The sequence below is a fragment of the Pholis gunnellus genome, assembly GCF_910591455.1.
Source record: "Pholis gunnellus genome assembly, chromosome: 22".
Classification (NCBI taxonomy): domain Eukaryota; kingdom Metazoa; phylum Chordata; class Actinopteri; order Perciformes; family Pholidae; genus Pholis; species Pholis gunnellus.
In genome coordinates, this window is record NC_136549.1 from 860,847 (window position 1) to 887,118 (window position 26,272).

The 26,272-nt window shown below is 42.7% G+C and overlaps 1 protein-coding gene across 1 annotated transcript in view; it reads left to right on the forward strand.

The window, feature by feature from the left end:
- The window catches only part of LOC306714240 (transmembrane protein 178B), a gene marked incomplete at both ends in the record, with an annotated part of 86,749 nt that overhangs the window by 59,060 nt on the left and 1,417 nt on the right, over positions 1-26,272 (forward strand). Inside the window, one exon of the mRNA XM_079184209.1 lies at positions 24,147-24,284. Coding sequence (XP_079040335.1) covers positions 24,147-24,284 — 138 coding nt within the window. The remainder of the gene's footprint in view (positions 1-24,146; positions 24,285-26,272) is intronic.

Below are 26,272 nucleotides of genomic sequence, written 5' to 3' on the forward strand. Positions count from 1 at the left end.
ATTGTCTTCTTTGGAACATGAACCAGGCATGACGTCTTCCACAGCACCGGTACTTCCTTCTGCTTCAGGCTCAGGTTGAAGAGGTGTTGCAGGACATCAGACAGCTGGATGGCACAGGTCTTCGCGGGAGACGTCGCCACATTTCAGATTATATCATACGTTGTCTGAGCTGTTCTCTCGCCCCTCCCCCCTACACACACACTGCAATCAAACACACACTTCTTGTCTGTGATTACTTTGTGCATGTATTGTGATAATAGCTGGACATGTGGTCTGTTGCTCGAACTTAAACCTTCACTTTCACTCTGAATGTGTAACAGTACTCAGACTGTTGATATTGTGAGTGAATACTAATTATGAGACTTAGTTTATAGTTTGGTTATTGGTCCCTGTTCGCAGGGTGGTTCCCCGTTATTATTAATAATCATTAATTATCTTACTGACATTAATAATTCTATTGATGTCAGTAATTTAGTTTTCTTATATGCTGATAACTCAAACATACCACAGGTACAATAGTTTAATATTTCCCATGTGGCAACGCTGATTGATAATACTCGGTCATTTAATGTTCTTTCTGCGGCCTTCTTGGCGCCATACAATGTCACAGAGAGCAGTATCCTTGTTCTCCTGTTTCGAGCAGGGGGAAATAAGAATCTCCGTCAGCCAATTCCTGCTCACGATCGGTGTCGTCTTTTGCCGTGAGCAGAGACTAAGTCCTCCAGCCGAGTACTGGACGGTGTCCTGCGTCGAATGCCCACACGATCTTCCGAGTCGCTCTATTTATTGTCAGGCTGTCATTCCCCCTTTCCACACATCCTTTCACCCAGCTGCTCCTGATCTTCTTAGTCCGGTCTTCTTAGTCCGGTCTTCTTAGTCCGGTCTTCTTAGTCCGGTCTTTATGCCTTTTACTTAGGGCAGCTCTTCTGGGATCTCAACTCTACTTGACAAGGGGCTTTCAACTAACTCCGATGTAAACCCATCCGTGTCATTATAAGATGTCAGAGCAACTAACATGGTCTGAAGAACGCAAAAGCCAACAAACAAACACAGACTTTCAACCACCGTCATGTCCATTGTGAAACCAAGTCAAAGTAGACTTATTTTACCTTAATTTGGTTAAGGTACGTACTTAAAGGGGTAGTTTGGATTATTTAAAGGAGCACGCCTCCAGTTTAGAGAGACAACAGGGTTACCACCACTTACTTTTTTGAATATTTTCCGACAGGGAATTAAACTGAAAGTGAAATTTCTGCTGTTTTTGTTAAACAACTGCCCACTACTTAACAAAAATGTCAAATGGTAACTGAGAACAAACCTAGGGGAATTTCTGAACTCCATAAATGTAAAACTAATTGCAACTTCTATAGTTTGTTCTTATTTTATCAAAACTGGTGTTTTTTAAAAAGTACTTTCTTTTTGATTATCAATGATGTTAATGAATCTACTCATATCAACTCTCTCTGTCCGCCTTCTCCTCCTACACTTGAGAATGGTATTTGAAGACAGACTGAGATTGAGGTCCTGGTCAGACCTGGCATTAACATGAGTGGACACTAGATATTGGAAATCATCTCCAAATGTGTCTCGAGTGACCACTTGTGACCGGATCTCACTTCACATCTCTATATATGCAAATAAGTACATAATTTCCATTGTACCAAATGCGTTTTCAACCAGAGGAAGGCAGCAACTCCCCATGCCTTGTCTGCCAGAAATTAAAAGAAGAAGTCAAAATTAAAGCAATACAGTCTGGGTCTATTCCTTAGCGCAGGGGTGCCCACACTTTTTCGGTTTGCGAGCTACTTTTAAAATGACCAAGTCAAAATGATCTACCTACATTAAAAATGCTAAATATATATATATACACATCAGCATCATAGTTGCCGGTGTTACGGTTCAACCAGGGACCCTGTTAACTGGCGACCTTCAGCCGAATGCGATACCTCTGTGTTCTTTGCTGGTTAAATTCATCATGTTATGGCCTTCGTCGGCGGGGGGGGGGTGCTTGCGTGAGAGCGGTGCTTGCAGGAGAGCGACTGCTGCATCAGGCTAACTAATTAGCTCGCGGAGTTTTGCAGTAGCTCGCGCGGTTCAACTGTGCATACGTGGTGACCCGTGTGTTGGAAAAGAATGGCATGCGATCTACCGGCACTGCCTCGATCGCGATCGACGTATTGGGCACCCCTGCCTTAGCGTGTTTCAGGCAAACAAAATCACCAAAGATGTTTGACACACTCGTAAAATACCTCTATGGGCTTTTTCAAATTGTATGACGTCATTGACAAAGCCAGAGGAAGGGTACATAGTACCTCTTAAAGTAGGACCTACAGGAGCATTTCCTAAATATATGGTAATGGTAAATAGAATTTGTATTTGTATCACGCTTTCTAGTCTTCCGACCTCTCAACATGCTTTTTCACTACAAGCTAAAATAATTCAACATTGGCTTTTGGTTTCACATAGGACATGAACTGCGGTCTCATGGTTGTTTGTTTGACCTATTCATCCACCTCAACTCTTTCACAACATGGACTTTAAGGCTCTTTATACTACGTTACCTGACTTCCTCCTTAAAACTCCCGTCATAATTACTAAATATTTATACAAACATAAATAAGAGTCCTGCTTGTACAACCAACCTATGGGTCCAACAGTCTGCTTAATATAACATGACCCCCACATGTGTTTTAGGATTACCTTTATGTAAAACAAATAAAAGGATGTTTGGTTTTCAAATCATATGACTGATAACAGCTGTCGCACTTTTTGACATAATGTGCCTTCTTGATGTCTGACAGTGTCAGGTTAGCCCCTGCCATTAACTCCTATGTCTTTCAACTGGTTCTTCATCTTTACACTAATATACTTTATAGAAGTGTGTTTTGAATGTTTGTAAACCAGCGTGGGTTTTGTAGGCAGGGTTGTAAGACGATTATGGTTGAGTGCCCACGGTAGTGCAGGATCACGTGATGTGCACTGGCCCATTATAGACATTCATTAGAAATGGAGCGGCTGTAAGACGGTAAATACATTTTTGGAATGAATGGGTTGCAATCTTTGGTTGCAGCTGCCAGTTTCCTTGATACATCAAGCCTTTAGGCCTGTGGCATTTCAGTTGCTAATGCCCTTTAGTGGAGTATACAGTAATACCCAACAAATTTGCGCTAACAACAGTGAACCTGGAGTCTCCAGGCCTCCTTTAGGTCTGGGCCCTCTCAGTATTTTGAAATTAATTGTAATATTAATGGTGACAGCATCCTTATTATACAGGTGCCTTTACATTTAGATATACAGTAAGATCATACCAAAGACACATGTAACCAGTAGTTGACATGTTTAGCAAATGACAAAATACATCACATCAATTCATCCCTCCTGGAGCTGAGAGGAGAAGTGTATTTCCTAACCCTCTGTCTCCTTAATCTATATCTCACAATTTAGAAAGTAATTACTTTCACCATCTTCCACAGCCACTCTCATCCTGCCACGGTTCCTCTTCTCTCCTCACTCCTGTTAGTGCCAGCCGGCTTCCTATTAAGATAAAATCACAGTATTCCAGATGTTCTTCAGTGAAATGATGAGCAACGGAAATAGAAGCACTCCAGACGTGCAGGTTTAGGACAGATTAATGCCAAAAAGAAGAGGATCCTCTCAGGAACTGTAGAGTGTGTTTGCTTGTCCTTGAAGACTTGTTAGATTGTCAGTCTTTAGTGTTTAATTCCAAATGAATGCCATTTTGGTTGTTGTTGAGTCCAGAACCTCTCTGAACTTTGGAAGGTCGCACGTCTCCCGCTGCTGCTATCTTTCGTCAGCAGAGTCGTATCAAAAAATCAGCTGGTTATAATCAAAAAGTATTTAATAATTGACAGAAGCTAAGCTCAGTTACAAACTGAATGAGACTATCGATAGTAATATGTTCCATGGAGCAGAGACCCAATGAAACCCTCTACACAGTCCAGCCTAGCTAGTTATCTGTCTAGGGGTCACATGAGGTCTGGAGAATCTCCTCAGGAACAGTGTCTTATTGTTCCGTATCAGCTCAGTGATTGGCTGAAATCCAATAAGCTCCTCCTTGGCTTCATGACTCATTCTTCTGGTCCGGCCCCCTCTCCTTCCTTAAAGCAGCACACTCCACTCATTCATATGGTCGTCTCTGAAAAGCCTCACTCAAAATCCCTCTTTTTCCTTCATCGTTCAATACATCCAGTGTGACTATGCTTTTTAGTTTAATACATTCAATGATTATGCTTTTATGGTTTAACACTTCTATAAGTAAATATACTGTAACATATAATATCCACCACTAGGGGTGCTATTAAACATGCTTAGGAATGCTTTTAAGCTTGAATTCCTCACATTGTCTGCATTTGTTCAAGGCCACGGTAGAAGATCAATGCTTGGGTTGCATACAGGGTTTTAATTATAGGCATTAAGTCTGTTCCACACTGTCAAAATCCAGCTGCTTTGACCAGAATATATGTTTTAATTTAAATCAACCTCATTTACCCCATGGACACGGTGACGGGTCCACCCTGGAGTATAGTTACAATACCACGGTTAAAGATGGTATGAAGATATGCATGTTATAATATTTTGAAAACATGAAGTCTTTAGTTTCCAGAATCCGTAAACCAAAGTCCAAACTATGTCTTAGTACGAAGTATTTTGATCATGAAGTCCTAAAAATGTAAGCTTAGTAAATATACGAGCAAGTTGTGTTGTCAGTCTACAATAGTCTGTTATTATCGATGGAAACTAGAAGTACCGAGCTTTCTAATGCACCTCAAAGCACCTTGCATCAAAAAACACAGCCGACGCTGTCATCAGTAGCACCAAGAATCACAATCAGAATCAGCTTTATTGGCCATGTACGCGTACGCATACAAGGAATTTGACTCCGTTTTTTGTTGCTCTCTACGTACATACACAGAATTTACAAATAAGCAGGAAAAAAATATATATATATAAAAAAATGACAAAAAGAAAAAGTAGAACAGATGTAAGAATAAACATTGAACGACTATGTACAATATAAATATAAATCCAAAAGGTATATCTGAACATAAACTTATACAACAACAGTGAAAATGGAATTGAGGTGATAGTGCAAATGGAGGTAATAGTGCAGTATGACTCTGTCTGGTGGCTTTGGCGTACAGAGCTCTGTAGCGCCTCCAGAGGGGAGGAGTTGAACAGCTTGTGTCCAGGGTGTGAAGGGTCTGCAGTGATCTTTCCAGCCCGTTTCCTGACTCTGGAGGTGAACAAGTCCAGGATGGGGGGCAGGCTGGAGCCAATGATCCTCTCTGCAGACCTGACAGTCCGTTGTAGTCTGTTTCTGTCCTGTCTGGTGGCCGATCCAAACCACACAGTGATGGAAGAACAGAGAACAGACTGGATGATGGTGGAGTAGAACAGGATCAGCAGCTCCTGAGACAAGTTGTACTTCCTGAGCCGGTGCAGGACGTACAACCTCTGCTGGGCCTTTTTCGAGAGGCCCACTTCAGGTCCTGGGAGATTGTGGATCCCAGAAACCTGAAGGTCTCCACCGTAGACACAGTGCTGTTGAGTATGGTGAGCAGTGTTGGGGGGCTCCTCCTGAAGTCCACTGTCATCTCCACAGTTTTGAGCTTGTTTAGCTCCAGGTTGTTCTGACCACACCAGAGGACCAGCTGTGCAACCTCCCGTCTGTACACAGACTCATCACCGTCCGTGATGAGGCAGATGACCGTTCATCGTCGACTGTCGTCTGAGAACTTCAGGAGTTTAACAGACGGGTCCTCTGAGGTGCAGTCGTTGGTGTAGAGGGAGAAGAGCAGTGGGGAGAGCACACATCCCTGGGGGGTCCAGTGCTGATAGTCCGGGTGCTGGATGTGACTTTTCCCAGCCTCACCTGCTGCGTCCTGTCTGTCAGGAAGTTAGTGATCCACTGACAGGTGGAGGCTGGCTCAGTGAGCTGGGAGAGTTTAGGTCGCCTGTAGTTAGTGAGTACTTGCAGGCCTCTCCACAGTGACACAGGGTCGTTGGCTGAAAACCTGTTTTCCAGCTTTTCAGTGTAGCTCCTCTTTGCTGCTGTTACGTTCCCCTTTCAGCATCTAAGGGATGCGGGGAGTAACGAGGGAAAGCGAGAATGAGTTCTCCTTTCGACAGTGAACTGGAAACAGGGACACTATAATACGATGCTCGAATATGATTCTCGAGTGAGAGAAGGATTAGCCACAAACTCCTCCCTATCAAACGCTGCCATATTAACACAGTGAAGAGAAAAAAACCCACAGCAGTAGCACAAGCTCACCGCTAGAAATGCTGCTCACGTTACCGTCAAATCACTCAGCTGAGTTAACTCACAAGCTACAAACAACAGACAGGTACAGTCACAAGCGATCTAAAATCAATATTGTTTCAAAATACGTATATATCTCCCCGTTTAGCATTTAGTATACAGAAAATAATTACATTTTTGTGTTTGTCTTTTTCAGTTATGAACATTGTGGCGTCATCTCAAAAACTGGCAGGGTTACAATTCTGAAAACGAATGAATATATGGCAGTTATGATCAGAACTGAAAACATAACTTGGTGTAAGTAGAAAATAGTAGTATTGTATTTTAGTAGTAGTATTTTACAGCAGTTTTAAGAAGGGGACATTTGTGTCTTCTAAGGCAGGGATTTTCAACCGCTGTGCCGCAGCACACCAGTGAGCCGTGAGAGATCGTCAGGTGTTCCGTGGGGAAATGTCCAATTTCACTTAATCAGTGAAAAAAATATTATTTAGTTGTTGCAAATACTTTGCCATTGTTGAGCGTCTGAGCTGCAATATAGTGGCTGGCTCAGTAATAAATACTCTTCCATGCCGGTGGGTGGCGGTAGGTAGCGCAATAATGACCGTAATAATTGAAAACGGTGGAATTAAATGACGTGCGGGAGAGGTTCCGGTGATAAGTGACAGCGATGGAGAAATATTTGAAAAGTAAAAATGCAGACTCTGAACTGGGCCCTGGACAACATTCTAATCCAGATGAAAAGCCGAGTATGGATCAATACATTGAGAGATTTGTCATTAAATTGTCAGCATATAACAGACATGTCAAACTCATGTCTGCTCAGCAATCCGTTTGCAGTTGACGTAGAAAGAGCACCTGTGCACATCCACATGGAGCTGATAGACCTCCAGTGTGATGACACTCAAGGCAAAGTTTGACTCTGTGGGCGCTGCACAGTTTACAAGCTTCATCCTGAAGCGATGCCTTCTGGATGTTTGGAAGCACATACCTGTGTGAGCAGCTTTTCTTTGTGATGAAGAGGAACAAAAACCCACACAGGAGTCTCACTGATGCACACCTTCACTCCACATTGAGGGTTTCCACAGAACCGAACCCCAGACATAATGAAGTGGGAGCCAAGAAAGATGGCTCTGGACATATGCATAAAGGAATGTAGCCTATTAATTTTTGCACTTTGTCCAATATCCCTTCTATCCTGTTTCTTAAATGTTGACCCTGTTTGGCCCTCAACGTAGTCCCAATTTGTAATCGTGGCCCTCTGTGATTGAGTTTGACATCATGGCATAGATGCTGTATTATGCTAAAAGGTGTCATTTTGTAACTTCTTTGGTTGTTGGTGTGCCGCACGATCTTTTTAATGTAAAAAATGTGCCGCGGCTCAGAAAAGGTTGACAAATACTGTTCTAAGGTACCAAGAGGGAGTTTTTTTCTTTTAAATCTGATGCATAAAAATCAATGATGTTGCTAATCAATTCAAATGTATTTGTAAAGCATCACAAATCACAAATTTGCCTCAGAGGGCTTTACTGTCTGTACAACATTTGAAGACCTTGTTCTTGGACCCTCGCATCAGAACAGGAACAACTCACCAAACAATCCTTTAATGGGAAAAAATGAAACAAACCTAAGGGAGAGCAACAGAGGAGGGATGCAAAATATGCCATAAAACGTATAAAAAAGATACAACATTGTCAATACATATGAAAGAAATGATACATATAATGACAGTAGTAAATAATTACTGCGAATGATAGAAGCAGCAGTTGATTTACTTGAATGATAATAAAACCAGTATCAGTAATAGAGATGTGATCAATAATAATAATAATAATACAATAGTGCTGTATAGATGTAACCATGATCCATGGAAACCTGAGATGATTACGATAACATTTCCTGTCTATATTGGAAAGATTGGGGGGGGGGGGGTGCTACTCGCAGGTGAGCGACTGTTGCATCGTGCGCGCGTATCGGGGCGGAACACCGCCGTGCGCGATACAGAGAGCAGGGGAATTGAAAACGCGCGACCATGTAGTGACAGACATGACATGCCGGCGTGTAAATAAATTAAGCACAAGTACTCGTCCTTCAAGCTCCCGTCTCTCTGCTCTTCTACTTCTTCTACTCTTCTACTTCTACAGGGTGCGCGCATGACAGCTCTCATCTCGTTCGCCCCCTGGTGGTTGGCTGATTCAGGAAGCGTTTGATTTGATATGTAGCAGAGCACGTATTTTAAACGTCAATATCGCAGACGATCATGCTCATTTAATCGTGGCAGCCAAAATCGTGATCGCGATTAAAATTCGATTAATTGTGCAGACTGAAAAAAAATCATAATGCGTCTCTGGTATTGTTCAGGGGGCCGGACCAAATGTGGACGCGGGCCGTAGTTTGTGGACCACTGCTTTAAACCTTTGGTATTCATGCTATATTTAGGCCTCTTTTCCTTCCACTTTGATGTGAAGGGTTTTCTTTTCTGGTCAAATCATTCTGCGGTGTGTGTTCCGTTGACATTTCACTAAATTGGGACATTATTGCAAACATTGATATTTCACCTCTGACTTTCTGAGACAGTGAAATAATTTGTAACTTGGATTCACCTTTAGCAAAAGAATGCATACATGTATTTAAAGTATGCAATCGAATGTGCAAGTTAACCAAAACCATCAAGTCATTTCCTCTTTCTGTTCCTATTGCTGCTTAAGCTCTCAGCTCTGCACATCCCTTCTAAATGAGCGACACTCATTTCCATGCTTGGAGCATGTAGAACTGCAGCTATTAATGGCTAAGAGCTTTTAGTATCTCTCACTCCTCCAGCTTTGCCTCTCACTGTTGTCACCGCCTCTCCCTCACTCCTGCTTCCTGTTCTGGCTTTGAATCAGCTTTCAGGGGCCAGGCGTTGCTCGCTCAACAACTTGGCATCAGTCCATGAAAGATGGAGAAAATCTTCTCTCAAAACATGCCGAGTCTCACAAGTCCGTTTTATCTTCGGTGCGTTAAAGTGACGCACAAAAGCTAATAAATCCTCTTGGACGAGACAGTTTAGTGTAGAGCATGTCATAAAATGGACTTTTCAGAATAAAATATAATTAATGCTTCATACATGCTATATACCAAATTAACGAAGAGATTCTGTTCTACACTGTCCTGCAAGCCAGTGTACACACTCCAAACACAATTCTAACCAAACTCAAATAAGCAACTAAAAGAATGTTCACAATATCACTCTTTTTTTGCCATTGCTGAGCCGACCACACACTCCGGTAGGCGCTAATAAGAAGATGCTAAATGCTAACACGGAAAACCGAAATAGCAGAAAACACGCCAATAACACACTGAATCCAAAGATATCTTCAGTATTTCTCTAAGTCAAACCACCACAGAGCTGTGAGCAAACAAGCACCAGAACAACAAACCGCTTCACCGCTAATATTTCATAAACTCCTTACCTTTGTGCTGTTTTGATGTAAACAAAGGCATAAAAAAGAAAAAGCCCAAAACTGCTGTATTAGGATGTATTGAACACCATTAGTAATATACAAGTGAAATATGTAGTTTGGTACATGAGAAAATTCAAATGGCACACATGGTGCCCAAATGTGTCCAAATGCACATTTTGGAAACCTCGCCTAAACTCTCTGTACTAAAACCTATCTAAAGTTGTTTTGCTTCACTTTAGCAAAGTCAGACTTTGCAGAGAGACTGCTAACATGTTGTGCTATGATTTGTGAGAGTTTTTAGGCTAGCCAGGGCCTCATTTCAAGAAAATAATAACAATAAAAGTGCTTTTTTTTCAGGCGAACCTGAAACTTTTCAATTTGAGCTGTGTGCCATCTTCATTTACTCTTAACCAGTAACATATATACTGATATTTACACATCTGATCAAATCTCACATTTTTTTTTTATTCTCACATCAAAATTATTAAAATAGACCTTGTAGTTACAGAATTACAGTCTCTTGAGTATGGGCATGCAATTTTCGAGAAAAGGCCTAAAAAAAGGCTTAGGGTCCAAGAGGTTTTAAGACAGCGCCATGCAAAAGCAACACTTTAATGATGCTGTGCAGTGACTGACTGTCAGCGCCTCTGCTCCATCTGCAGCATACAGTCTTGCTTTAGACAGAGGATCATATTATATATTAGCAAATTAATCTCCCCTCTCTCACCCACCCAGTCCCAACCTTTCAAAATAAAAGCCCGACAGAGTGAATTCTAACAGGAATGCTTGTGATGAAGCCTGTCATTTAATAACCTCTATGCGTTTGTGTCAAACATTATGATTCTGTCTCCTCTCCCCCTCTCTCCACAGTCCCACCCTTTCAAAATAAAAGCCCCTTGGAGTAACTGTATCTTAACATGAAGCTCAGAATGAGCTTCATGTTAAGAAATGTTAAGTTCAAGTCTTTCCATCTCAAATACAGAAATGATGGGAGCGTTGGCTCCCATCATTTCCAAATATATACAGATATACATCCAACAAAGATATATATCAATACAGAAATGACGGGAGCCATTTGTGGACTGTCCATCACGAATACAAGATTCAATCCAAAAGTATGAATCTAAAATGCAGAAAAGAGAGAAGCGATATCTCAATTGAACCTCAATTATACTACTGTGGAGAATTTAAGAATTAAAAGCATTATTTAGTAGAATTTATAGCACCCCTAGTGGTGAATGAAATTGTCACAATGATGAGAATGTAAATTATGTTAAGAGTCACAATATATTTACTTATGGAATGTAATATAGGTTTACAGGATGTTTACTTATAGAAGATGTTATATGTTTGCAATAAGTTTACTTGTAGGAGTCTTTAACATAATCATTGGAAGTATTGAACCAAAGTACAGTCACATAGGTATGGGGGTTCTGAGCCATGAGGCAGAGAGATCAAAGGGGAGATAGGGTCAGTGAGGAATGCAGAGGACAGGCTCTTCACGACCATATAAGGGAATAGGTCGAGGACCAGAGACATCAAAGGGGACATCAAAGGGGACACAGAGGAGCTGGACAGATGACCAACAGAGCAGGAGGAGTCCGGACGACTTCAACCAAACACTGAGCTGATAACTGGCCAAAGCCATTAGGGGTTTATTGTATTTCGGCCAATCACAGAGGCTGATACTGGACATTTAAACATTCGGACAGAGACTTTTAAATATAGGATAGTTGCAGAGAGTTTTGGGTTCTGTTCGCGCCGTTACCACTCGGGAGTTGACCAGCTGGGCTGGCCGATTAGGTGGGGCAAGTGAGGACTCAGCCCCAAGGGACATATTGATATCGATAGAGTAATTCAGTTTGCAACTGTTCTAGCTTCTCATGTTAATTAAATACTGTTTTGAATTTGGACCGGATCGAGTTACTTTATGATGCGCCTGCGCAGAAAGAAGTAAACACAGCAGCGGCCTTGCGATTCCTCCACTAGCTTCAGCCTCAACACTACTGGTAATATTGGTGTGTATATATATTGCGAGTCCAATGCGTGGTGGACACTCATGGTGATGTCAGCTGTTGAAAACACAAACAGCATGGTATTAGGTGTCAATGTTATTCTCCTCTATCTATGGACGCATTCAGCTGAAAGTCATCAGTTAATACAGTCTTTAAACTGAAACACCTGTTGCTCTGAAATGGTCGTGATCCTGTTGAAATTCTGTAGAACTTAAATCTGCGAACAACAACCAGACATTTTGAATTCTATTCGACGATTAAAGCTGACTCGTCTTGATGGTTGGGGCAAAATCCGCACGCATATTTCTGATGATGTCAGGTGTAAAAGGGTCTATGAGGTGGTTTTATGCACTCAAGTATTTAAAATCTGTTTTAAAACGTATCCATATATGTATAGTGAGGGCCTAAATGTTTATGTGTCAGTATCCGAATTCCATCTATTGTTGGCATGGAGACAGCAATAGAAAGCTTATAAGAGCATGCTGATGTAGTAACACTCCCATATGCCAGCTGTCCTGTCCCCCTCATGCTCTGTACATGCCTCCCTGAGAGAGGTGACTGACAGCTGCTGGCCCCACCCTGGGCCTCTGGTTGGACCCATGGTGTCATCTTGCCTCCCATCAGTCCAGCATCCCGCTTACGACCAGCAGCTCCGCGGGGACCAATGTGTCCAATGTTCTCCAGGAGACGACTGTCAGTGACAATTCCCCGCCCATCTACCCCACCCTTTGTATGCTCTCAGCCAGCAGGGGTGCTCACACTGCTGCTGACCGACATGAAATCACCCATATGGCCCCCACCCCAGAGGAAAAGCACAAGGCTTCACTATGGTGCACAAAAGCCACATGGCATGTTGTGAGGGCTTCCAAAGCAAATAGCACTATGTTTAAAGACATGCACTCTTCTCTCGCTGATGCCAACTCATCCCCATCACTCCCACCTTGTCCCTCCTCCCTGCTATCTTGCCTAATTGGATTTTCTGAATCCATTGTTTTCTCTTCAGTTGCGGTTGGCATGGGGTAACAAAATGAAGCTGTTTCTTCTCCCCAATGAGCTGTGGCTGGAGGCAGCCTCTGTGACAGGACCATATGCTTACAACAGCACATTTCATTCCCAAGGAAACCTTCTTCTCTACCAAAACCTCTTCTCAGAAATGCTTAGTCACTCTCTGATCCCAAAGAACATGTACACAGATATGACTCTTGATATCGCAGTAGGTTGTATCACATTTGGTTGTAATATATTGTATTAATACGTTTTTTATGGCCCATCAGATATAAAGTGTTTTTGGTGATTGGATGGCAATTATTTCTGTTCTGGAAACTGCTCAGAACCATCCTTGCATTCCGTGAGAGCCTTCGGTCTGTAAAGTTTCATATCGTCTATGATCGTCTTCAACAACAGGTCACAACAGGTCAGTGAGGTCAAGTTTTTAAACTGACTTTTTACCGGACTTTACATCTGCACTCCTCCATGATGAGCTGTCAGTCTTTTCATCTTCATAGAGGAACGATCTTCTTACTGACGTGGGTGCGTGAGGGGATTTTGTAGTGTGGCTCAAGCACTTTAACCAGATTTTGAAATCCTTTGTTTTCCACACTGGAGTATCTCCTCATGTCTGCAGCAATAAAGACCTCAATAGATGCTGTAATAGCTTTAGCCCGGTCTGATTCGGCCACAAACGGTTTCTTAAATGCCGTGATGATACTTGTTGTTGTGCCGTGGCCCCGTCGCTGACAGACGGGATGGTGGAGCTTCAATAGTGTGCATGCATGATGTATAGCCGTTGTCGTGTGTCTTTCTCGTTCAGCAATGCCTACATACCCTTTGAATTTATTTTTTTCAATTATATTTATTCAACTTCCTGCTTTCCTGATTTTGGAAAAGGCGTTGGTCATAATTACTTGTTTTATATCAGATTTATGAATTGATGTTCATAATATACCATCATTTTGTGATTAATTATTACATTTTCTGTTACTATATTGGAATGTTGGAAAATAAGTCAGTCAGAGCTATGATGTGCCTTTTTAATACTCTTGACTTATGAGCTCAGTTGTTTAGCTGTTTTATTTTGCTGATGTAAACTATATTTTGATTGAACGATGCTTATTATCTTGGATTTTTTTTAAGATTATCATATTCTAATTTGAGTCCTCTTTGGTATTAGTTTATGATTTTTTTAAACAGATTTTTCTACCTTGTCAATCTCTTTATGTCACATCTGTACAAGGCAGCAGGCAGGAAAACAGAGTAAAACCCAAACCCAGACACAAAGGAAGCAGGAGGAGGATTAAAGGTGAATATACAGCCAAGATAGCGCCGCAGATGGCAGCCTCGGTACTGCGCTCTCTCTTTGTTTGTTTGTCTCCCTCTCTGATCACATTCAGCAGAGAGCAACTTTTAAACTTCCATCAATCCACTGGTCAAACTTTTTCGCCGTTTTTCATGAAACCGGAATGTTTTACAGAGCTTTTAGTTGGAGGAGCAGCGGCTCTCAGGATTTGCCGGAGACGCCGACGGGGGAAGCGAGCAGGAGCTCGTTAAACTGCGTCAGCGGGGATTCAGAACTTCGCTCCCGACGATCCATCTGGCGAACGTCTATTTATATTGTACAGTCGTTAAATGTTTATGTTTACATCTTTCCTGTTTATTGTAAATTCTGTGTATGTAGTAGAGAGCAATGAAAAACCGGAGTCAAATTCCTTGTATGCGTACGCGTACATGGCCAATAAAGCTGATTCTGAATTGGATAAAGAAAACGTCCAAACAAAACTTACATAGGAGCTGAGGCTATAGTGAGTCCAAAAGTAATCAGAAGACCCACAAGTGGATCAACGAAACAAAAAGTCTATAAATTGCCAAAATCCAAAAGTAAGTCACCAAAAATCCAAAGTCCAGAAAATATAAAAATGACAAATATAACGGGATCAGGTTTCACCGGGATAAGTAGTACAAAGGCACACAGGATACATCCAGGAAACACAGCAGACAAACTGTCAGCCAACTGACAAAAGACAGGACTATAGTTCCACATGAAGCTAATTAGACAGCAGGACTCAGCTGGGCAGACACACGGGATGGCTCAAAGCTGTTCGGTGGAAAAAACAAAAGGGAACAGAGCAAGGCTGACAAAGCTCTGGGTACTCTCAATTGCATTTACGTTTCCCTTACTTGCGTAGTTTTCCTTGCGTACGCAAGATGTGTTAAACTGTAACAGGGATGGACCCTGCATTTTGACCATTTCACTTACAAGGGGGATTGCCTTCCCCTTTAAACGGCATATACCTCTACCATTTGGAGGGTGTCGAAAGGAAGTAAAAGTAAGAATTTGACTCACTAATTAAAGTTGGAGTGAATGAAACAGATGTCGGTGCAACAAAAAGGTAATTGCTCCAAGTCAGAGATTAAAGAACCACTGCAACAGTTCACATTTCCAACACTGCACTCCTGTTTTGTGTTATCATTGTGCAGGAGTAGCCAAGGCAGGAAACAGGCAATCTTTGATCTGTTACAGACAGGACATGTTGCTCTCCATCTATCCGACTGAGAAAATAACAATTCCTCACAGGCACCAACTGCCATTTTCCATTTGTGAAATAACGTTTAGTTGGAGTACAGAACGTAATAAAAGGGAATTGCAGCACAGAGCAGAACAATGAGAAAAAAGCAGACAGACAGCAAAAATTCATCTGCTACAGTAGACAAATGAGCAGTTACTCACAGTGCAGCATAGCAATCAGGAGGGTTCAATGTCTGCTTTTGTCTTTGAAGACAGAGGTTGTTCTGATCATCTGTGCCGCTTTTTCTCCAACCCTTCGTGTCTTTCCCATTTCTACAGTCAGGATGTTTATTGGTCTGCTGAACATTTCATTATTTCACTCATTTAGTTCCGCTGTTTCTCTTGCTTGTCCCACAGAATGGCAACAAGTCTGGTAACTTTAATGCAACATAAGATCAACGACAGCTTGTCTTTTACGAATAGTAACCAAGATGCTACGATGACTCTGTGGCAAAATGAATAGTGGCCTGCAAGGGACATGTGTATTTTGAAGTATTTCATTAGATAAAATCCATAATTGAGCAAAAATGTTTTTTAATTCGATCCATCATCTGTTATTACGTATCTTATTCAGGGTCGCGGAGGGGGGGGGGGGGGGGGGGGGGGGGTGCTCGAGTCGATTCCAGCTGACAGAGCGAATAAATGTTGACCTTTGGAGTTATTGGAAATGTTTGGATCACACAAGTTGGAAACTTGCACCACTGTGCAGAAATACAAGATGAACAAAATGATAAGTTATGCCAAAAGAAAAAACTTCAAGCTATTCGGTATAGCCCTCATACAATCATGAAATAACTGACCTCTGGGTGAAAGTCCTTGCTGGCTGGCGTCACTTTGAATGTCATTTCTTCCAGTTATAGTCGTTTGATTAAAGTGAAACATTTTTGCAACTGTTGGATGGATTGCCATGACATGTTGTCCTCTTAAGGTTGGATTGCTATTGTTAACAGAATCATCTTTGTTGGCTAAGTATGCTGACACAGTTGGTTCTCAGTAACTTTCAATATACTTACACAAAGTGTACAGCCATGGATAAACTAACACGCTAAGAGAATATCTAACTGTAAAGCAAGGAATCTCTGTATGTACAGGACTGTCTCAGAAAATTAGAATATTGTGATAAAGTTCTTTATTTTGTGTAATGCAATTAAAAAAACAAAAATGTCATGCATTCTGGATTCATTACAAATCAACTGAAATATTGCAAGCCTTTTATTCTTTTAATATTGTTGATTATGGCTTACAGCTTAAGAAAACTCAAATATCCTATCTCTAAATATTAGAATATCATGAAAAAGTATACTAGTAGGGTATTCAACTAATCTCTTGAATCGTCTAATTAACTCGAAACACCTGCAAGGGTTTCCTGAGCCTTGAAAAACACTCAGCTTGGTTCAGTAAACTAAATCACACGTATGGGGATTATCACAATATTCTAATTTTCTGAGACAGTCCTGTACACTTGAGTGGTGTATACCAGGGACTCCATGGAGTTCTTTGTCGAATTTGACACGCGACACATTCTATATTTATAAACTTTCAATCAACTAACCAAACTAACTTAAAACTTGTCCAAGGACAGAATATGTCATATGTTGTACAGGCTGTAAAGCTCTCTGAGGAAAATGTGTGATTTCTGACATTAAACGTTGTACACTATACAAATAAAATTTAACTGAATCATTGGTGAAATACACTTGGAGGTCATTTCCAAATAGGCATATAAATCTCTTGCTTTCATATAGCCACCACGGTTATAAAGTACAGCATGGATTAAATAGTTCAAGGTTTTTGCTGGGGGTACCGTTAGTGTTTTGAATAAGTATGGAGAGGAGGAGGAGAAGTACTGGCTGCAACATCAGTGAAATACACTAAGCGCAGGTATTCATTTCTTGCTTGGACATAGCCACCGTGGTTATTAAGTAGAGCATGGATTTGAAGTGAGTAAGAATAGTAACATAATTCAATACTTTTCATATTTAGACATAATAATGAAGCTATAGTTGTATGAAGCTGCTACATTTTCCCAGCTACTGCTGTTTTGTGAATTCCGAGTTTCCGTTAATTTCATCATCATCTAATGCAAAAAATGACATTATTAATATGAACAGTACACCAACAGTTTTGACAGACTGATGCTCTACTTCTTATCCTATATTCTCTCCACACAGAATTTGAGCATAATAGTCTAAACTAGGGTAGATCCAGCTCCCATGCTTTCCAAACTTCCAGGGAGGGGGGGGGTGAAGTACAGTTGAATGCGGAGGCATAGATGGCATATGACAGCTCCTAGCTCCAGCCAACACACAGGCCTGTGTGCCCTGTCTGAATTCTGACTGCTATCTAGGATCCATAGACCAAGACAGACAGGCTGACAGATGCAGAGACATGCATCAAACTGTGCAGCAAGGTTTAAACCGATCCCTCTCAGTGACGTATCCACATCAAACCTGACAATGCTCAGGCAACCATAAACAGGAGGAGTGATACTGAGTTTGCATACAGAATGTCAGACTGAACCAGCAGTCTTTCCATTTGACTATTAGTGATGTTGCCACTGTAGTGCTGCCTTCGATGGACACTCAAGGCTCCTAAACTAGAGTGTCACGGCACAACTGCTGTAGTTTGTTTAGTGCAGTATATGCAGTTTCACCCTAGTGAAAGAGCTTTTGGTACACAACAGTATCATTTGGTATCATCAGTACCTTGATTCTTTATACCCTACCGCCCATTCTATTTATACCTTCAACAGTACAGTTATGTACCCCAAGTGACAAAAATGTACTTTGCATAATTTGGCAGTAACCCCATTGTTCATTTGTGTTAACTTTAGTTCTGAAAAATTATGTTTGTTTTCAATAGATCTCTTGCATAGAGACTGATTCACATTCCTGACTCAATTTGTGATGTTGGGATCTGGCAAGAGCGTTTTTGGTAATCAGCAAGTATGAAAATGAAATTAGTGACATTAATACAATTATTAATATCAAGATCAAGAGTATCAACAAATATTAATAATGGGCACCACCCTGAGAACAGGGACCAATAACCAAAATAAATTAAGTCTAAATGTCAATAGTCAAAGTACTATTCCACATTCAGAGAGCACAGGCCACATATCCAGCTATTATCACAATACACATGCACAAAGTAATTACAGAAAACTGCTCCATTTACTTCTAACAATAGTGATCAAATCAATAATAATTTAAACTAACAAGAACTCCAACACAATTACAAGTCTACTCTGGCAAATCAACAAACAATCACATGGTGAGTATGTGTGTGTGTGTGTCTGTCTGTGTGTAAGAAGCAAGAGCAAAAGAAACATGGCGGCTGCGAACTCGTAAGTGATCACGCCACGCGAGACTGCAAAAAACCGGCGGAGGTGAGAGAAAACTACTAAAAAGGCAGATGTAGTCTTGTATGTTCTTACGCTACACAAAACTACAAAAAAGCGGTGTTTAATGGAGTAATGTGGCACACAATAGAGGCTGCGTTTACACACCACGTGTGTCTGAGATGAGCAAAACAGCACAACCTATATGTGTGTATGAGTACGTATCAATATGCATTGAATGTGTTGTAACGGCCGATGAAACCTGGCAATGATTCGGGGGTCGCAGATGTTACGAGCCGGAACCCATTGCCTCTCCTCCGGACCATATCCCTTCCAGTCCACCAGGTACTGAATACCTTGCCCCCAGTGGCGGGAGCGCAGCAGGCGCTGAACCGTATAGACCGGACCTCCTTCGAAGAGGCGAGGAGACGGAGTAGCCGGCACCAAGGGACTCTCCCGGACAGGTTTGACCTTGGATACGTGGAACGTGGGATGGATGTGCATGGCTCTGGGGAGCTTGAGCCTTACTGCCGCCGGGTTGATGATCCTCTCGATGTCGAAAGGCCCGATGAGTCTTGGTCCCAGCTTGTTGGACTCTACCCACACCCTCTGACCCACCTGGTAGATGGGGGCTGGAGTGCGGTGTTGGTTAGCCGCTGTTGCATAGCGGTCCGCAGACTGGAGCAGGGTTGCTCGGGCCCTTGCCCAGGTCTGGCGGCAGTGGTGGATGAATGTCTGGACAGAAGGGCAGGAAACCTCCTTCCAATGCGGGGTACAGAGGTGGCTGGAACCCATAAGCACACTGGAAAGGTGACAAGCCTGTGGCTGAGCTGGTCAGGGTGTTATGAGCGTACTCCACCCACATCAACTGGGGAGACCAGGAGACAGGATTCTGGGGTGAAACCCAGAGGACAGACTGACGGTGGCCCCCAGCAGAGCGCAGAATTCCCTCCAGAAGATGGAGGATTTCTTTATTTACTGGTGAGCCCGGGCTTTTAACAGGCAATTGTGAGCAAAATGACCCGCCTGGCCACAGTACATGCAGAGATTGCCCCGTCGGCGCCGCTCTCGTTCCTCCGTAGATAGTCCAGTACGTCCCACTTGCATGGGTTCGTTCTCTTGAGGAAGCAGCTGAGTCGGTGTGTACTCTGGAGCTGTAGCACAAGGAAAGCGAGAAGGTTGCCCCTGGCTTGACTGTTCCCGGCGCCTTGCCAGCCGCCTGACCTGGATGCGGCGATCCAATCTGGTGGTTATCGCGATAAGTCCGTCCAGAGATGTGGGTAGCTTAAATGCGATTAGTTCGTCCTTGACGTAATCTGCTAAACCGAGCAAATACGAGTCACACTGGGCGTCCATGTTCCATGAACTTAATCGTGCCTTGGTCCGGAAATTAATGGCATAGTCCATGACAGATCAGTGGACCTGCTGAAGCCTCATTAGCCGTCTGGTGACGTCCGGTCCCATGGACACCACTCCAAAAACCTTGCGTAGTTCGTCGGAGAAGGACTGGAAGGAAGCACAGGCAGGAGTAAGATGATCCCATTCCGCCGTTCCCCACAGGTGAGCTCTCCCCGTCAGGTGGTTGATGGTAAACGCCACCTTGGCGTCTTCTGACGTGAAGGTGCGGGGCTGCAACGCAAACAGGATGGAACAGTTCGTCAGGAATGCGTTGCAACCCTCAGGATCCCCAGCATAACGTTCTGGCTCCCCCACCCAGGGCTCTGAGACCAACGTAGAACGTGCTGGATCAATTCCAGAGTAGACCGAAGCAGGTGACGCCGCGTTGGTCTGAGCTGTGGCTGCTGTGAGTTGCTGTACCTGGTCAATCGAGGTGGTGAGAATCTGGTTCTGATTCGCCAGGGTGTGGCGAACCTCAGCAGTGTTGGTGACCACCAGGGTCTCGTGTCGCTGTATCACCTCTTCGATCGCCACGAACCGGGCCCGTGATATGGTGTCATCTGCTGGATCCACGTTATGGCCAGATCGTACTGTAACGGGTGTGGTAAGGACCCAGGAGCAGTACGAAAAACACATCGGATAGTTTGAATTGAAGCTTTATTTTCCTCTGGACACACAACAGGTAGAATAATCCCAGGGAAACAGCAGCAGGATCTCGTGGTCGGTAACAGAAGGCTGAGTGAATTACCGGGGCAGAGGCAAGGCGGGGTAGTCCAAAACAGGCAGGGTCGGTAACGGGGAATCAGTCCAAGGGTATTCACTGGAAGGTCTTGCATGGAAGCGGAGAATGATCTGGCAGTGAGTGTGTGTGCCTGGGGTCTAAATAGTGGATGCAGCAGAGTGAGCAGGTGAGAGTAATGAGCTGATGAGGTGGGTGTGACTGGCAGGTGCACTGAATAAACTGATTAGGTGAGTGAGAGGTGGAAAAAACAGGATAGTAGTGGCAGAGCTGTGACAATTTCTAATACTAATGATATCTAATACTAATGAGAATCTCAGCGCTGATACTTCTCAACACAGCGTCACACGAATTTCTCACAACATGAATTTCGTGTCATTCGCTTATATGAGAATTTTGTGTAATTTGTGTACACATAAGATAAGGATACGTCTTTTGTTGTTCTATTCATGCTCTAAGGCCAACATGTTTGGACCTTTCCCTCCCCACCACATGGTGCCCTCTACTCAAGCTCTGCGCCAGCCCCCGGCCTCCTCCTTACCTCCCCCATCCTCCCCCAGCAGAGCTGCTCACCCATGACATTCTAATCTACTTGCAGAAGGGAATCAAGGTTTGGCTTGGAGCTCTTCCTCTTTCTGCTCTCTCCTGCTCTTCATATTTCAGCCCCACTCTGCAGCCAGTTGTTCAGGTTCAGGTTACTTTTATTTGTCCCCGTAGGTAGACTTAGTTTGCAATAGAAGATAGGACTCCTCACACCACTTCACAAAGTCGTCTGACCGGGCCGTGGCTGGTCTCATTGTCCTGGAGCCGACTAACAATAACAGAGTCATCTGCATACTTTAAGATGGTCCTATTTTCATACCTGCTCTGACACATATCTGTGTAGAGGATGAATAATAGGGGCGAGAGCACACATCCTTGTGGGGAACCAGTGGAGGAGCAGACTTGGTCGGACAGAGTTCCATTTCCTCTCACTCTTTGTGTCCGATTAGTTCAAAAGTCAAGAATCCAGCCCACAAGATTGTGACTTTATTCAAATTGTTCTAGAAGCCTACTGGTTGAAATATGAGGTTGAATTGTGTTAAAAGCAGAGGAGAAATCAACAAATAGAAGTCTAACATGAGATCCACTTCCCTCCAAGTGTTTAAAAGGTAAATGAAACAAAGTGACTGTGGCGTCTTCTCCTCCTCTGTGTGGCCTGTAAGCAAACTGCATGGGATCACGTGCTTGCTCAGTTTTCCTTAAAATGTCTGACCTTACCAGTTTTTCAAAAGTTTTCATTAAAATTGATGTGAGAGCAACCGGTCTAAAATCATTTAGACTTTTGGGGCAACAGGATTTGGGAACAGGGACGACCACAGCATCCTTCCAGACCGTAGGTACATGCTGTGCCTGACTTATTAAACATATAGTGGAATACAGGACTCACTTCTTTTCAATCTCCAGGTCTCTTATAGATTCGGTAATGTCATCCGAAACATTAAGAGCGTATTGTTGACACAGAGACGGTTCATAGTATCATGATATATTTCTGAAGTGGGGCTGTGTGAGGCACTTATCAGTAGATTGCTGTCGGCATGCCCCCAGTTTGGAAGAAGAGACACCTAGGTTTTAGACACCTATAAAATCAATACCAGTTTATATTATCATGGTATATTAAGAATATGTTCACCTCTTTACCTTGCCACGAGACAGTCCTCTCAAAATGGGAACTGAAGCCTTTATATCTATCTAACTCTCTTCAAAGCCGGAGACTCTTTTGACCATAACAGTCATTTTACCTGCCAGAGATTCTGGTCTCCACCTACCTCCATCAGTTAGTTAGTTTGTGTTATATGAATTTTGTCTGTGTTGTCTGGACTGCGTTCTTTTTCTGCTATCTCTTTACTGCTCCGCTTTGTGTTACTCTGTGTATTTCCTTTCACTTCTTCTCTCTGCGTTTGATCAGCAGAGGAGAGTTACTCAAGGTGTGCCTGAATCAAACGACCATCAACAGCAAAAACACGTTCCTGAGTTTACAAAAGTTACAAAATCAAATTCATCATCTTCATCATCCTGCCGTCTGTGTGAAACATGTTTTGCACCCAGATGGCAGTTTCCTTATCTGTGAAACTCATTTTCCATTTCTGAATAGTTCCTTTATCATTGATAAACAGTAGAATGTTTGAAAGGTTGAGTTTTACTAATACCGACACAAAAGTATCGTTAACAATAATGCCTGCTTCAAATTAAAAACATAAAAACAGAGAGAGAAAGAAGAAGAGAATATCCACACCAGGTCAATTTCAGAGCATTCTGCATGATACTTTGTCAGCACACACACTGTATAAGGGAGATGGACGTAGTCACCTTGATGTCACCCATTGGTTTGTGGACTACAGTTTCGAGGCCTTGAGGGATTTTGAACCTCGCCATCTTGGTTTGTTGGAACCAGAAGTGACCATAGTTGGGCGAGAGGGTTGAGAGCAGGGCCAGGTTCGCTAAGTTACCAGATGGTTAACAAGGTGCATCTGTGACATTAATTGGGATGCTAATTTCAGCTAGTGAAAAACTGGCTTGAAACAATTATGTAGGCTACTTACCTGAATTAAAAAAATTAACAGCCAGGGGGCTTTTAGGACAAGCGATTGCTGATTAAGAGACCAAAATGTTAGCATTATCTTTTATGAACTGAAAGACCCGGAGGTCGCCACTCGGGTGTGCACCGTCTGAGAAGTTACATTGGAGCGCCCCCATCTGTTGTCCCCGTCAGTGCTATTTGTGAGCATGTCTCCATTTTATTTTTTTTACTGCGATACTGTGGCATTAATCCAGACTAAATCACAATTAGTCATTAAGTTCAACATTAGAACAGATTCTTTCTGACTTGTAAGGACAGGGGCTCAGTGGTAGGGCAGGGTCATCCTTCGATCCCCGGCTCCGCTCGTCCATGTCCATGTGTCCTTGGGCAGGACAATTAACCCCAAATTGCTCCCGCAGCCTGTTCTTGTGGTGTATGAATGGGTATGTGCGTTATGTTGTTGATGGGCAGGTGGCCCCTTGCATGGTAGCCCCTGTATCAGTGTATGAATGGGTGTGAATTAATGAATTATGACATGTAGTGTTGAAGTGCTTTCAGTAGTCGGAAGACTAGATAAGCGGGATGTGTGTAGCTGGTTTTGTGTCAGTTGAAAGTGTCAAAATGCATTCTGTAGAACTTTCATTAGAACTAGACCAGCGTGACTCTCATTGTTGGTCTTTATGGCCTGGAGGGGATATTCTGTTGTATTTCTGCTGTGTGTGTGTGTCATGTTTTCTGTTTTCACAGCTGAAGTGTCCTGCTAAGGTCAGTGTTGACTTGTGAACATTTCTCCTTTTGTGTTTCCTCAGACTTGCGGCGAATGACGGCAGGTTTCATGGGCATGGCGGTGGCCATCATCCTGTTTGGATGGATCATTGGCGTGCTCGGCTGCTGCTGGGACAGAGGCCTCATGCAATATGTGGCCGGCCTCCTCTTCCTCATGGGAGGTGAGTCACACACAGACAGACACACACACACATGCTGATATGCTGTGTGCAGCACAGCTCTGAATTGGCAGGAGACAACTGTACACTCAATTATGAGTTAGATTAGTGCTGTGCCCTACAGTTAATACAATGAAAAGGCCATTAAAAAGTCAATTGTGTTGCAGTAAAGGCACAAGAAATAGGCTAGGTCAGTCTGCAGTGGCTAAATCAGCGCAAATCTATGGGGTCAGATCAGTCTCAATAATCGCAAATGCACACAGATAGACTCACAAATGCAAACAGAAAGATTCACAAATGCGCACAGAACAATTCACAAATATATTCGATTTACAAATGCACACAGAAGGATTTACAAATATATTCGATTTACAAATGCACGCAGAACAATTCACAAATACATTCCAATGCACAAATAAATAAATTACAATTTATATAAATGTAAAAAAAAAAATCACAAATATATTTCTGCATTTGTATGTATTTGTGTGTGGATTTGTATGTATTTATTTGTGGATCGCACTGCATTCATTTGCAAATCGCTTCACATTCGTGTATGGATTTTTGAGACTGTTCTGCCGTCGCTGGATTCACAATGAATCGGTGAATCGCGCTGGACACGCCGGTGAGGGAGCGCGGCGTATCGCCCTGATAGCCGTTCAACTGTCCGCCGTCAACTGTGGAAAAAATAACCTCTATTTCTGCTTAGTATGTGTTGTGGAAGTCCCAGATATCACGGGGAACCAAACGCCGTCATGTCTGGTTCATAACATAGTCCGGAGGAGCTCCGTGGATTTCATCGAACTGTATTCTGTATTCCTCATATCAGTAGAGACCGGACCAAACTATGTGTATAAATGTTATTTCGGAGTTCCTTTTTGTTGGTTTATTGCCGTTAAATCATAGCCAAATCAGTTTATGTTGTGTTCATACAGCTATGGTAAACAGCCGACGTGTGGCTTGCTAGACACAGTGAATACAGTTCGATGAAATCCACGGAGCTCCACGGAGCTCCTCCGGACTATGCCGCGCTCCCTCACCGGCGTGTCCAGCGCGATTCACCGATTCACGCGAATGAACACAAATAGTCCCCTGGCGAGAACGGCGGCGCGATTAACGCGGCGCGAATCGTGTTTGGTGTGAACCGCAGCATTACCCTAGTGGCCTCATTGTTTGTACCATATGGTTTACACACACATAGTTTGGTCCAGTCTCTACTGATATGAGGTATCGTAGAGCTCTGGGTGAACACAGACGGCTACAATATGTATGAATATGTATGAAGTTGCGTTCATGTGATTGGTTGAAAATGAGGCTGACATCTGATTGGCTACAGACAGGTCTATGTTGAAAAAAACGCATTTGTGAATCCAGCGACGGCAGAACAGTCTCAAAAATCCGTACACGAATGTGAAGCGATTTGCAAATGAATGCAGTGCGATCCACAAATAAATACATACAAATCCACACACAAATACATACAAATGCAGAAATATATTTGTGATTTTTTTTTTTACATTTATATAAATCGTAATTTATTTATTTGTGCATTGGAATGTATTTGTGAATTGTTCTGCGTGCATTTGTAAATCGAATATATTTGTAAATCCTTCTGTGTGCATTTGTAAATCGAATATATTTGTGAATTGTTCTGTGCGCATTTGTGAATCTTTCTGTTTGCATTTGTGAGTCTATCTGTGTGCATTTGCGATTATTGAGACTGATCTGACCCCATACAAATCAGCCTACAGGGTAACAGCGCTCCCAAAATGAGGCCAAATAGAGCTGCATCTTCATCTGCTTCTAACAAACAGTCCAAAGTAAAACGTTCATTCAGATGAGATAAAGTGGATTATTGAAACACATAGCAGACATGTTCTCCTTTTAATCTGCTGGCTTTTTGCCCATACTTAGTGTTTTGGTAAATGTTCAGGAATCACTGTTTCATTCAAAGATTGCCCAGAGAGAGATCCAGCAGAGAAGAAGCAACA